Source organism: Macaca thibetana, chromosome 16, assembly GCF_024542745.1.
Source record: "Macaca thibetana thibetana isolate TM-01 chromosome 16, ASM2454274v1, whole genome shotgun sequence".
Taxonomy (NCBI): domain Eukaryota; kingdom Metazoa; phylum Chordata; class Mammalia; order Primates; family Cercopithecidae; genus Macaca; species Macaca thibetana.
The window spans coordinates 46,515,373-46,528,667 of NC_065593.1; the positions used below are offsets into that span (position 1 = coordinate 46,515,373).

At 52.7% G+C, this 13,295-nt stretch overlaps 2 protein-coding genes and 1 long non-coding RNA gene across 4 annotated transcripts; 2 read left to right on the top strand and 1 right to left on the bottom strand.

Annotated features, from left to right (window-relative positions):
* Nucleotides 1-1,881: 1,881 nt before the first annotated feature.
* On the bottom strand, nucleotides 1,882-11,242 carry LOC126938640 (uncharacterized). Of its 2 annotated transcripts, XR_007720136.1 has the most exons (5): nucleotides 11,083-11,242; nucleotides 10,187-10,311; nucleotides 5,182-5,249; nucleotides 4,349-4,427; nucleotides 1,882-2,979 (listed from the first exon to the last, which is right to left on the bottom strand). It is a non-coding gene; the product is annotated as an uncharacterized LOC126938640 (long non-coding RNA). The 2 variants fall into 2 exon arrangements; XR_007720135.1 differs by lacking the exon at nucleotides 10,187-10,311.
* On the top strand, nucleotides 5,177-10,132 carry LOC126938510 (uncharacterized). The gene has a single exon (XM_050762793.1). It carries the CDS (start codon nucleotides 5,999-6,001, stop codon nucleotides 7,181-7,183), a length of 1,185 nt encoding a protein of 394 aa, XP_050618750.1. The 5' UTR covers nucleotides 5,177-5,998; the 3' UTR covers nucleotides 7,184-10,132.
* HOXB4 (homeobox B4) lies at nucleotides 10,255-13,205 on the top strand. The gene is made up of 2 exons (XM_050762876.1): nucleotides 10,255-10,842; nucleotides 11,681-13,205. The coding sequence occupies exons 1-2, from the start codon at nucleotides 10,386-10,388 to the stop codon at nucleotides 11,977-11,979; spliced, it is 756 nt and encodes a 251-aa protein (XP_050618833.1). The 5' UTR covers nucleotides 10,255-10,385; the 3' UTR covers nucleotides 11,980-13,205.
* Nucleotides 13,206-13,295: the final 90 nt, after the last annotated feature.

Here is a 13,295-nt window from a genome sequence, read left to right on the forward strand (position 1 = left end):
AAGAATGATGAGGGCATTTGTATCCCTTAGAAAGGAGACACAGGTCGACTCCCAAAGGATCCCCAGAACCATTGAAAATATAAAGAAGTGCCAGAGGCACAGCTTCCACAGTCTTCCACTGTACAAGGCAGCGGAGTTGACAGACATGCAGAGAAAGAGTTCCGCAAGGGAGAGTCTGACCTGGGTCTCCAGGGGAACCCCATTCCTACTGTGCCCCTGGCTTCACTCTAATATACTTCCCTTTCTTAAAGCCCTCCTGGAAGCTAAAACCCCAGATAGCAAGGCCTGCTGCTGAAAAATTGTTTCTTCGCCCCCTCTCATGTCAGTTCTGCAGGCTCTGACATCTACTAAGCATATCTGGCTGGATTTTGCAGGATGGCAAAGAGCAACTTGGGGTGCCAGTTCCACCTCAGTGACCAAACCCTTGAAGGGTCTCCTCCAGCTCTAAGCGGGTCCTGGAGAAGATGCCTAGGCTGGGCTTTCCTCTTCTCCACTTCAGGCTCCCTAAGCTGAACCCCAGTCTGGTCTGAACCCCAACCAGGACAAGTTGGGGGAGGCAATGAGAAGTGTGAAGGGATTTCTGGCGCCAAGAACTCTCTCCTCTGCCCCAGACCTCTGTCATCTCCTCCTGCCCTCCTCAGGCTATCTCCCTCTAAGAAAGCAGCTCTACTCTCTCCAGAGCTTTGCTCTCCCTCCTCTGCCACCCGCTTTTTCTCTCTGCCAGTCCAGGCTTCAGCCTCTTGAGCTACAAGCCAGGCCGATACCCTCTGGCCAAATCTTCAACCTGGGGCAGGCCCCAGGAGGTGACAGCTGGAGATTAAGGCTGCAGTTTCTCTTTTCCCTTTGAGGCCAGCCTGGCCACCACTCAGTGGACAATTCAATTTGGATTTTTTTTTTGTTTTGTTTTATTTGGTTATTTGTTTTGTTTCTCTGAGGCCAATGGGTGGGAGGAAGTATAAAGAAGTGTAAACAGGAAAGCCAGCCGGGCCTGGAGTTCCAATTGCCCATATTTCATCGGCTTCCTCTCCATAACTGTGGCAGGGACACTTAACCCTTCCCTGGCTGTGAGAAGTTATTCTCTGAGGGCTGGTGAGCAGAATGGGAATATCCAAGAGGAAGCTCCTTTCCTTGACTGGTTCCTTTATCCCTGGGATTTGCATACCAAGGATTCAGAGCAATGGAGAAGACAGAAGCTCAGCACAACCCCCCAAACTCAGTCCCTTCCCAGGACTAGTCTCCCCAGCATGGACTTCTCAGCTTGGGGGACCAACCTGGTCAATCTTGGAAGACAGGGCTAGCAAGAATGGGCTCCCCTCTTTTAAGGGAGGGGATACTGGTAACCCTCCCCATTTTTGGAGTTTCTCAGAGTAATCGGATTTTGAGGCTGAGATCTGCCCACAGTGAGATTTATCGATTGCTGCAGCGTGGTTACACATCCATATTAATTAACACCGCCTGGAAACCGAGCTGTTTGGAGAGGGGAAGGGAGAAATGGGGGTTCCTGAAGCAGAATGGATATTTCTCCCTAAGTGACTCTGAGGTTGAGATTGGAGGACCCTCTCCACATGAATCCCCAGGCTTGAGGCCCCTGGAGTTCTCAGCAAGGGCAAGAATGACTTAGTCTCTACAGTCAACTTCACACACAAGTCTCATGGTGGTGATGGTTGTGGGGGTGGGACAGGAGTGGATTAAATACCCCTCAGGTCGTTCCTGCAGGCCCCACCCCACTCTTCCTTGTCTCTGGTGGGTTTCCCCAGCCCTCTAAAGGTCTGTCTCCAGCAGAGGTTAAGGAGCATCCTTTCTAGAGGGGTTAACCTCCCTCTCTTCACCTTCCTTTCAACTTCTCAAAGGTAGAGGCTTATGATGGTTTTTGACTTTGGTTTGTTTTATTTTGCTTTAGCGTCCCGTTGTTGTTGGTAGTGATGGTCTTATGGCCTTCTCCTTTCTCCTACCCCTCCCTCCAAAAAGTGATTAAAATCTGTTAAAGGATTTAATTAAGAGAGTTAAATGAAAAGGAAGGAGGCGCAAATGAGTTGGGGGAAAAAACCCACACCAAAGCTATTCTCAACGATTAAATCGCCATTTTAACAATATAATGGAGTTTGCATCCTGAAAGGGGAAATCAACGCTCATATCTCATCAATAATTCATAGAGTCCGGGATCATGCAGAGGTCAGCAGACGGGGGCAGCAGCGCCGGCCTACGTGGGGCTCCGAGCCGCTGCAGCATACATTACGCGCCACCGGCCACACCGCCGCAGCACCTCCACCGCTGCAGACCTGGGGTGGGGGCACGCCGGCAGGTTTAGACGGATCTTTCGTTCTTTCTTTTGGCGAATTTACTGATTGCAGGCTCCAAGAGGAAGAGGGGAAATTTGGGAGCTTGGAGAGGATTGGACTTCCGGCAATTCGGGAACCTGTCGGATCCCAAAAAGCACCTTTTCCCCAAGTTTTAACGTTTCTCTTCCCTCCTTTTTCCTTTTCTCGGTGATTTAGGCGTCTCCTCTCTTGTCTCTTCTCCCCCTAAAGTTCCTCTTGGAGAGAAAAATGCACTCTCTGCAGTATCCTTTAGCTTCTGCTCCCTGGAAACGGTTCCTAGGCTGCAAGGCCGCCCTCTGGCCTGCCTCTCCCCGAGTGGATCCGGGCTGAGCCTTGCGGCTTCGGAGCACAGAGGCTGGTTTTGGTCACAGCGATCCCTGACCTCGGAGCCCAGTGGGGTAGGGCTGAATGCATCCAGGGAGGAAAGGTACCTCGCAGGCCCCAGACCATTTTGCCGTACCAAAAGATGACCCAGGCCAGTTGGGAAAGACACACTTAGGGGAGAAGTGGAGGGAAAGTGCCAACCTGTGTGGGGCGTCGCCTCTTGGGGGATTTGGAGGCATCATGGAGGATACCCTATTTCGGGGCTTCTGCAGGTTTGTCCTTAGGTGCGTGCATCTCTAATTCGTTTTCTTTTCTGTTTTCTGAATCCCAAAGGATCCTAAGGAAGGAGAAAGGAAATCCTTCCCAGTGAGAGGTGGTGGTCTGGGAGGCGATATTTGGGCAGAAGGGAAACCGAAAGCGCGCGGGTTGTCCGCACGGCCGCTGCTCTGGACTAGAGGCAGAGGCTGTAACATCCCGGAGCTGCCAGTAGAGTCCGCCTTAGACCAAGTTCACAGCCGGGCTGGGGCCTCCGAGGCGCCAGCGAACGGCCGCGCAAGGTGGCCCCGGGCCCCGCATTGTTGGGACACTGAGCTCTCCCTCCAGCTCTGTGAGCACAGTGGCCCCCTCTGCTCCCGAGGAGCCCCTGCTCCAAGCTCTTTCCACCCTTCACCCCAAAAATGCCCTTCTCCAGGTCAGCCCATTCTACTGCTCACCATAGGTCTCTTCCTCCAGCAACCTCTGCCCCACTTGGGGGTCAAAAATGAAGAAGGGTGAGTGGTCAAAAGCCCTTCCAGGCATCCCAATAGAAGAGACCGTTGAAAATGCGTGAAGTGGGTTCCGCGTCTTTTTCCAAGGAGTTATTTAATAGTCAAAAGACTCATCTTGCCCAGGTCTAAGGCCCTGGGGGAGTGGGGACATTGGCGAAAGGGGGAGGGGTAAGGAGAGCGTTTTGCCCTGGGGTTTCTGCGGCCGGCCGGCATAGCAGAATGAGACCCTGGGTGGTGAGGCCAGTGTTATTGCCGGAGGGGTCGCAAAGTTGGAGGGTCAAAAGTTTACACCATGCGTGAGCGAGCGCGGCGGAGGCGACTGGGGCGGGGGTGGGGTGGAGCGGTGGGGGAGGGGGCTGTATGTGTGTGAAGACGGACCAGGGAGCCAGGGATGCTGGAGGTAAGGAAGATTTGTGGGTTGCAGAAGTGGGGGAGCAGAACTGGGCAGCGAAGAGGCAGATATCTGGGGAGGGGAAACTGAGGAAGGAAAAATCCCTTCTCCAAAAAGGGTGAGACTGGTGGTGGTGGTGAGTTGTAGAAAAGACAGCGCTTAGGGTGTGGTGAACCCTCTGAGCAATTTTCTCTTCCAAAGATAATCTTTGAGTCACCATATTAAATTTAATTAAACCTTCCTAGCCACACACATTTTAGAAATTCAATTAAATTACCCCCACGTCTTTGTAGGACTTCTGGCAGGGCCAAAGAATACTTCCAATGTGAAGGTTTGATTTTCACCAACATCAATTCACCCTGCTTGCCCTAAAGGGATCAAACTACTGACTCTTTCAATCCCCCAACCCTGGGAGAGGCAGGCCTGTTTTCCAGCACCCTTAACCCCCAGGCTGTGTCAGGAAGGTAGGGTCCATGAGCATGGGCCAACACTGGAGCCTTTCCAAACTCTCATTTGTCTCTCCAAATTGCTGCAGTTTAAGAACTTACCTATTGAAAGATTAGCTTGTTAATTCTCTCACTCTCTCCCAAGCCTCCATTTTTGTGTTTATCTTGACTCCTTCTCTTCCTATTTGGATGAGGGAGGAGAAATGCAAAGGAAAAGTACCAAATGGCCTCACAGAGATCTTTTTTACTGGAGTTGAAACAGGCAACCTGAAATGAACTTTGAATCCATGCATTGAGCTTAGCTCATAAGTAAATGCCTAGAGAGACTCAGTAATTATAACACTGGGGCATATGCCTATTTTGGGTCTTTAAATGACTGTTGTATTATGAGATGTCATTATGTTCTCTTCCAAGCGTTTACTATAGGAGGTACACTGTGGGCGTTTTTCCTTCTAGGATGAAGATAACCTGAGAGTTTCTGTAAAGATTCCTTTTTGAAACATGGCCAGACGAGACAAAGGTTTAATATCAAATTTCAAATAGATTTAACCCAGGGTTTTGACTAAACCAATTGGGTGTAGGTCCCTATTTCTGCTTAGTCCTTAGGCGAGTTTCTCTGCAGTGTCAGACCAGGAGGGAATTCCTGGAGTCCTGAAGAGACAGATGTCAAAGCCTGAACTGAAGAATCCATCTCCTTCTGTTCCAGGACGGAACGTTAGCAAATTTCGGTATAGACTGGAGCAGCCCAAGGTCCTGGGCTAGAGGGACCTAGGATGGGGAAGAAGTGGCCTCTGCCATTCTAGACCAAGCTGGGTGCCTTGGGGAGTTCTTTCTTGACCTCTCCCTACTAGGAGGCTACCACCCGACCAACTAGGCTGGAGCCCTGTCTCAGTCTGTAGACTTGAACTGGGAGGAAGGGGAGTCACCTGACTCACCTCTGCAGGTCCCTAGGAGGCTGGAGAACGGGAGAAGTGTGTTGTAGGCAATCCACCAGATTCTAATCCTGGAGAGACAAACCCAAGAAAATCTCACTGTTTTAAATGCCTTCTTGATCTGCTCCTGAACCTCCTTGTGTGGTTGATGGGGGTAGGCAAAAGTGTTACTGTATTGATGAGAACGATTATTTGGGGGAAGGGGGAAGCTATTGTTTTGTATTTAAAGGACAGTTAAAGCTCTGAAAGTTATGTCCCCAGCTTTGACCATCCCAGCCCAGCACGTCTCTCAGGGTTCTATCTTCCTGGAAACTGCTGGGTTGTGTGGACCAAAATCTTGGCCCCAAGAGGTGGAGTGGTCATTTCTAGGCCCTGGAGCTTCCAAAGCTTTTGTAGAAATGAGGGTATCTCTGACACTTAGGGGAGCCAACAAAGCAGATGGAGTGTGCAATGGAGTGGGGATCCAGGCCCTGGCCATACAGGCATTTAGGGGTAAGGTTCAGGGAAGTGGCCTCTTGCTCAGGCCTGCTCTCTGGGGCCCAGACGCCCAAAGCCACGCTTTCAGTTTTCCCCGTGCCAGCCTCCTTCTCAGGCCTCAAAAGGATCCCACGTGAAACCCCACACTCTCTCTGGAACCAGAGCTGACAAAAATATGGGAATGATGGAAAGTCAAAACAGGGGCGTGGCCGACTGACTCTTATCCGAATGGGACTTTTTTGGGGTGGGGGTTGGGTGAAGAGAAGAGAAGACTCTGGCGAAAAGTCGAGCTGGAGAGGATGAGCTGAATCAAATTTCTGCTCTGTCATTTTTCTCCCAAGTAATGACCTACGCAAAATTCAATATGACCCAGCGAACTGCGCGAGCGTATTATAGTAACTGCCTGCTGGTGGGGGAGGCCGGGAGAGGGGTGAACCGCAGGTCACGGCGTCTAAAAATTATTAAAATGTTTGAGAGCCTCGTGACGCGCCTGTTTAACAAAGACTGCCAAAGTATGAGATTAATACGAAAACTTGCGCTTCCAAAACAAAAACACACCAAAAAAAAAAAAAAAAAAAAAGTCATGTTCCGGCTTCTGAGGGAGCCCGTGGGTCTGCCCGCCGCCGCGGTCCGGTTTTCCGGACACACAATAGTGGACAGGAGCGAGCTCAGCTGTTGCCCAGCGCGTCCGCGGGCGGCTCGGCGGCCGGCGGGGCTGGGGAGCCTCCCGGTGAGTACCCTCGCCCTCGCTCGCTCTGGGCCTTTCCTCCGCGCCGCCGCCGCCGATGCGCAGGCCGGCTGGGGACTCGCCTCCGCTCGGGCCTTCGGTTTCACTCCCTCGCTGAGTCCCTTCTCCCCTCCGACAAAAGGTGATTCCTCGCGGGCTGGACACGCCCGAACGGCGGAGGGTGGCTGGACGGCGGAGGGTGGCTGGGCGGCGCGAGGTCATGCTAGCAACCTGTGGCTGCCAGGAGAAGGCGGTTGGGAAGCCGCGGAAAGACCCGGGAGCGCAGGGGAGGTGGCTCAGATAGCGCGCAGCCCCTGCTCTTATTTTATTATTATGCGTGTTGCTGTTCGTATCCTTCTGGGCGGTGGAGGGGAGAGGCAGCCTCCCGCTCCGATGAAACCCGTCCTGGGAGTCGCCCATAAACCTTGTTCTCTGTCTCGGGCGGCTAGAGGGGTGTGGGGGGTGCGGCGCCTTGGTGGGATTGGCAGGTGGCGGCTTCCAGCCCACAGAGGAGAAAAATCTTTGCTCTCGGGCGCCAGTATCAAGGATACCCAAACCCGCGGTGGCTCTGCCCCCTGTTCCTCTCTCTTGGGGTGCTGGGGCACCTGGGCCGCATCCCTTGTGAAGTGTAGAGCAGCAGAGAGGCCCGGCAGCCGGCCCAGCGGCCCTCCCAAACTTCGGAAATGCCGATGGGTTGGAAGGGTTTCCGAGAGCTGTCGAGTTGAGAAGGACAGGAGGTATGGGGTGGGGGAGGGGCCTGGACGGTTGGAGTGGGTCCTGGAGACCCTAAGTGGCCTTTGACAAGATTCGTAAAAGGTCCCTGGTTGACGCTAGGGAGCTGGTGGGGATCCTAGCAGCGCATTTTGTCTGTGGGCCCTGGGCCAGACTCTAGTCTCCCTGACTGCCCAGATGGGGGTCTGAGATTACCTATTGGACCTTCTCTTGGCAAAGACAACAGTAGTGTAATAATAGTTTGCTTTTTTCTCCCAAATATGTGTGAGTTCAGCCTGTCTGGGAGAATGTTGATGTTAGAAATCAGGCCCAGAGGCCAACATTGGCAATTCCTAGATTTAAGATGGAAAGAAAATCAGAGGGTCTCTGGACCTAGTTGTGGGCAGATGGGAACTCTCCTCCTACCCACCTGCAAGGTCCCAGGACTGGGGATAGGCAGAGATCTCTGGAGTTTTGCAGTTAGAGGGTTGTTTTTGTGTTGTTCCTGTATTTGTTAATGAAATTGATATTATTTTGACTTCCTCACTAGAGATGCAAATATTTCTCAGACCTAGGGAGTTGAGTAGGGAGTCTGGGTGGGGTGGAGGCTTTTTCTATGCACATTTTCCCTTACTCTGTCACAGCTTTCACAGTCTCAGTTCCCTCCAGCCCAATCCCCAGACTCTCAGCTTAGTAAATTCACGACTTCTGGGAGCCTCAGAAAGTTGGTTCCGAAACCCCAGATGCCCATTTTGGTCCTACCACTACCAACCCAAGCAGGTGGCTAAGCGAGTTCGTATGTGTTTAGAAGGAAAGGACCCGCCTGGGGCTAGGAAGCTGGGGAAATGGGGTTCCTCCCACACCTCCCCAGGATAGACCCCCTCTCCTGGCTCCCAGGATGTGTGAGAGGCTGGGAGGGACCCTATATCATCTGGCTGCATCTTTTATGGTTCCTCATTGCCCTTCATTCGGAAATGAAACGCCTTTGATCTTTTCTCAGGTTGTAAACGGAATTGCCCGTCATTAAATATCGGGGCCCCATCTGCTTGGTCTCCCAGCATTTTTCTTTACAGCTGTTTCTCTCTCTTTTTACCACTGAATTTTTCCAAAAGGACTTTTATTACACCTCCTTCACACCCAGCCGCCTTTTCCTCCTCCCTTCGCTGAGAGGCGCTTTGGAAAATATCTAGATATTCGTTTGATCACAAACTAAAGGCTTGGAGGGGCAGGGAGGAGCCGATTGGAGTTTTGTTTTTTCTAAAAAAAAAAAAAAAAAAAAAAAAAAGTCCTGGGGGGAGGGGAGGGGCGCGAAGGCACCCAGAAAGGCTTGAATCTGACTTCGCGGCAGCCTCAGAATGACCCTTCCTCCTTTTGTGCTTAGCTAATGTTTACATCTCATAATTCATGCGCCACCGAGAGTTGCACGGCGGCGGCGGCGGCGGCAAGGTTCCCGTCCCTTTCCGAACTGGCTACTTGTAATTCTAATAGAAGAGAATTGAAAACCTTGTAATCCCAAGAACGGACTCGCAGTGCCTTTTTCTGTTCCCAGCGCTCAAAACTAGAACAAAACGAAATAAAACCAAAGCACTCAAACCACACCCCAAACGAAGAAGGCGCGGAAAGTAGGAGAACTGGAAAATTTCTGGGCCAAGAAGATCTGTCTGTCTTCTGTATATACCCTGTAGATCCGAATTTGTGTAAGGAATTTTGTGGTCACAAATTCGTATCTAGGGGAATATGTAGTTGACATAAACACTCCGCTCGTATTTTTCCAGAAGAAAAAAAATATATATATATGTATTATTTTTCTGAATGAGGACAATCTGGTGACTGGCCACACGAAGACTCCTTCCTCTTTATTCCTCTTTCTTTTCCTCCTTCAACTGGTTAGAGATGGAGAAATCATCTACCTGAACTCTCCCCACGCCTGCCCCTGGGAGCCTTGGTCCTTTTTCACCTCTCTTTAAGAGGTTAATGTTATTGTTGTTGAAGTTTTAAATTTATATTCTCGTCCCAAACGCACCCACTTTCCATTCTGGGCTCAGGGAGGCTTTATTGGAAATTTCGAAAAAAATGACTCGTCTTCGGTGTGCGAAGAAGGCAAAGGAAATTTGCTTAACAAACGGATGCTGAGGTCGCCTTTACGTTTCAGTTCAGAACAAGATGACCTGGAAATACTCGATTACCAAGGGGTGTTATTATGTGTGGGGGTACACACATAATACAACCTCTAGGGCTGTATTCCCAGTATCACAGGGATGTGAGATTTCTATTCGCCGCGGAGGCGGCGGCATTAGCAACAATTAGAATGTCTCAGACCCATGGTTAGTATTGCTCGGGTGGTTATGGAATTAGCAAATTGCTAATCAATTCTGCTCTCAAAAGTTGCAGGTTTTTTACCCCAGCGCTCTATCCATAGTGTGGGAAACCAAGTCGTTTCTCCGGGCTTGAGCCGCGTGGATTAAAGGGAGGAGTGGATAGGAGACGGGGGACAGACGGACTGACTGATACAGTCTAGCTAACTGCGCAGCTAAATGCGATTTGGAAGGCGAGGTCTCCCCGAATTAGTGCATGAATTTCCTATCGATCCGCCCGCGGTTCCATTCATCTCTGACAAGTCCCTCTGCGCACCCGCCCTCTAGCTCTGGACGCCTCCTCTCTCACCCCTACCCCTCCCCATCCGGCTGCAGAGAAAAGCCCCAAGCTCTATGCTCTGGCCCCCGTATGGGTTCCCCTTTCGAGACGGAGCCCCCAGCCCGCCAGTAACCTAACTCCCCACAGAGACGCAGGGTGCTAGGGCTCCCTCCTGCCGAGGGGAGGAGACTGGGGCCTATGGAAGGTAGAGAATGCTGGGCAGAGGTGAGGCAGAACAGGAGGGGCTACACCGGGAGCCCCAACTTCTTAAGGGATCTAGGGTTTGCGCTCTGCCCAGCGCCCCAACAGGCCCTCCAGTCGCAACCTGCGCGCGCTCTCTCCCTCTCTCTGATCCCAGAGAGAGCGAGGCAAGGCGGGGGTCGCCCCGCAGGAGCCCTATGTAAATCCTGGTGTTGGGTGGGTGGGTGGGGAGGGGGAAGAGAAGAAGGGGAAATAAACCTCTGTGGCTGGAGTGGGGTCCGGGTGAGCAGATTTCCTTATCCGGGAATCGCAGGCGGGTCGGCCATTGGCTCGGAGGATCACGTGGGCGCCTAACTTTGTTCACTTGACAGTAAGTAGGAGGGCTTTCGGAAACAGGAAAACGAGTCAGGGGTCGGAATAAATTTTAGTATATTTTGTGGGCAATTCCCAGAAATTAATGGCTATGAGTTCTTTTTTGATCAACTCAAACTATGTCGACCCCAAGTTCCCTCCATGCGAGGAATATTCACAGAGCGATTACCTACCCAGCGACCACTCGCCCGGGTACTACGCCGGCGGCCAGAGGCGAGAGAGCAGCTTCCAGCCGGAGGCGGGCTTCGGGCGGCGCGCGGCGTGCACCGTGCAGCGCTATGCGGCCTGCCGGGACCCTGGGCCCCCGCCGCCTCCGCCACCACCCCCGCCGCCCCCGCCACCGCCCGGGCTGTCCCCTCGGGCTCCTGCGCCGCCACCCGCCGGGGCCCTCCTCCCGGAGCCCGGCCAGCGCTGCGAGGCGGTCAGCAGCAGCCCCCCGCCGCCTCCCTGCGCCCAGAACCCCCTGCACCCCAGCCCGTCCCACTCCGCGTGCAAAGAGCCAGTCGTCTACCCCTGGATGCGCAAAGTTCACGTGAGCACGGGTGAGTGCGTGGGCACCCTTTCCCCCTCCCACCCCTGGAGCTTTACACCAAAGGGACCTCGGAGGCATGGGTTGGGGGGTGAGCTGGGGAAGCCAATTGTCCCCGCTATAAACTCGCCATTGCCAGAGATTTACGGTCGCCTGTTTTCAGAGCCACGTAATTACATCCCCCATAAATTTTTATGGCCTCGTGGGCCCTGAGCCTTTGAAGTAGGTTCCCCATCCTCTTCACCATTCTCACCAGCGACTTTTTCGCCAGGGAGATACAGTCTCAGTGAAGTTGGAAGTTGGGGAGGGGTGTAGGAGATGGAGGAGGAGAAGGAGGAGGAGGTAATCCGTATTTAAGCAGAGAGTTGAGTCAACTCCCAGTATTTATTTTTCCCTTTCTTCCAGTCTGACTCCTTGGCTGGAGAAGTAGGTAAAAGTTTTCAGTAGGGGCAGGCACTGCTTGGAATCTGAGCAGCAAGGGTGGGACCTAAACAGAGGAAAGGTTTAGGGAAACCTCCCCTCCCTCTTCCACCCCCTTATTCTCCCATTCTGGGGGCCCCAAGCTGAGGGAGAGAGAGGAGCAATTAAAACCTTGGGGGAGTTCTCACATGTCCCCCCTCCCCACCAGACACCCAAACAACAAGGACACAGCACAGCTCTCCAAAACTTGGAGGTCTCTCTCATTCTTGGGTCTTGCATTCTTCCCTTTTCGTTTTTCCCCCTCTCCCTCGGAAGGAAGAAGAGGTGTCGGGAGAGGGAGGGAGGGAAACACTGTGTTCGCTGGAAGAAAGGGCTCTTCCTTTCGGGGGCAATAAAACTTTCTCTTTCTCCCTCTCTCCGTGTGTGTCCAGTAAACCCCAATTACGCCGGCGGGGAGCCCAAGCGCTCTCGGACCGCCTACACTCGCCAGCAGGTCTTGGAGCTGGAGAAGGAATTTCACTACAACCGCTACCTGACACGGCGCCGGAGGGTGGAGATCGCCCACGCGCTCTGCCTCTCCGAGCGCCAGATCAAGATCTGGTTCCAGAACCGGCGCATGAAGTGGAAAAAAGACCACAAGTTGCCCAACACCAAGATCCGCTCGGGTGGTGCGGCAGGCTCAGTCGGAGGGACCCCTGGCCGGCCCAATGGAGGACCCCCCGCGCTCTAGTGCCCCCGCACGCGGGAGCCACGAACCTCGGGGTGGGGGTGGGCAGTGAGTGCAGGGGATGGGGTGGGGGGACAGGAGGGGGCCCTGGGGCCTGGGCCCCGGAAAAATCTATCTGCCCTCCCCCACACTTTATATGCGAATAAACGCAGAAGAGGGGGAGGGGAAGCTTTATTTATAGAAATGACAATAGAGGGCCACGGGGAGGCCCCCCCAGAAGCAAGATTCAAATCTCTTGCTTTCTTCCTTAAAAAGAAAAAAAAAAAGAAAAAAGAAAAAGAAGAAGGAAGAAAGACAAAAACAGAAAGAGAAATAGGAGGAGGCTGCAGCTCCTCGTTTTCAGCTTTGGCGAAGATGGATCCACGTTTCATCTTTAATCACGCCAGGCCCAGGCCCATCTGTCTTATTTACTCTGCCGAGGAGAGGACGGGCCTCGGTGGCGACCATTACCTCGACACCCGCTAACAAATGAGGCCCGGCTCGGCCGCCTCGGCCTCTGCTGCTGCCGTTGCTGGAAGACAGCCTGGATTTCCTTTCTTTGTCCCCCACTCCCGATACCCAGCGAAAGCACCCTCTGACTGCCAGATAGTGCAGTGTTTTGGCCACGGTAACAAACGCACACACACTCTCCCTCATCCTCCGTGCCCGTTCACGGAGGGCCAGAATGACTGCTCCCCCACTTCCACCATGGGGTTGGGGGGTGGGGAACAGAGGAGGGGAGCAAGTAGGGGAGCGGGTGGCCTTGACAACTCAGGAGTGAGGAGGGAAATTGAGTCCAAGGAAAAAGAGAGACTCAGAGACCCCGGAGGGCCTTCCTCTGGAAGGCCAAGCCAAGCCATGCCTGGCAGGGTGAGGGGCCAGTTGAGTTCTGGGAGCTGGGCACTACTCTGCCAGTCCAGAGTTGTACAGCAGAGGCCTCTCTCCTAGATTGAAAATGAATGTGAAACTAGGAAAAAAAATGTGCCCCTCCCAGTCTGGGAGGAGGATGTTGCAGAGCCCTCTCCCATAGTTTATCATGTTGCATCGTTTATTATTAGTATTGATAATATTATTATTACTATTTTTTTGTGTCATGTGCGTCCTCTCTCCTTTTCTCTTTCTGACATTCCAAAACCAGGCCCTTTCCTACCTCTGGGGCTGCTTGAGTTTAGAACCCTTCCTACTTGTGAATATCTGTGTGCTGTACAGAGTGACAATAGAAATAAATGTTTGGTTTCTTGTGACCAGCATAGCGTGTTTTTGTTGAAACATTGGCGTAAAGATATGGACAAATGCCACCCAGTGTATATTTTAAGCACCCTAGTGGGTTCAGCCTCACA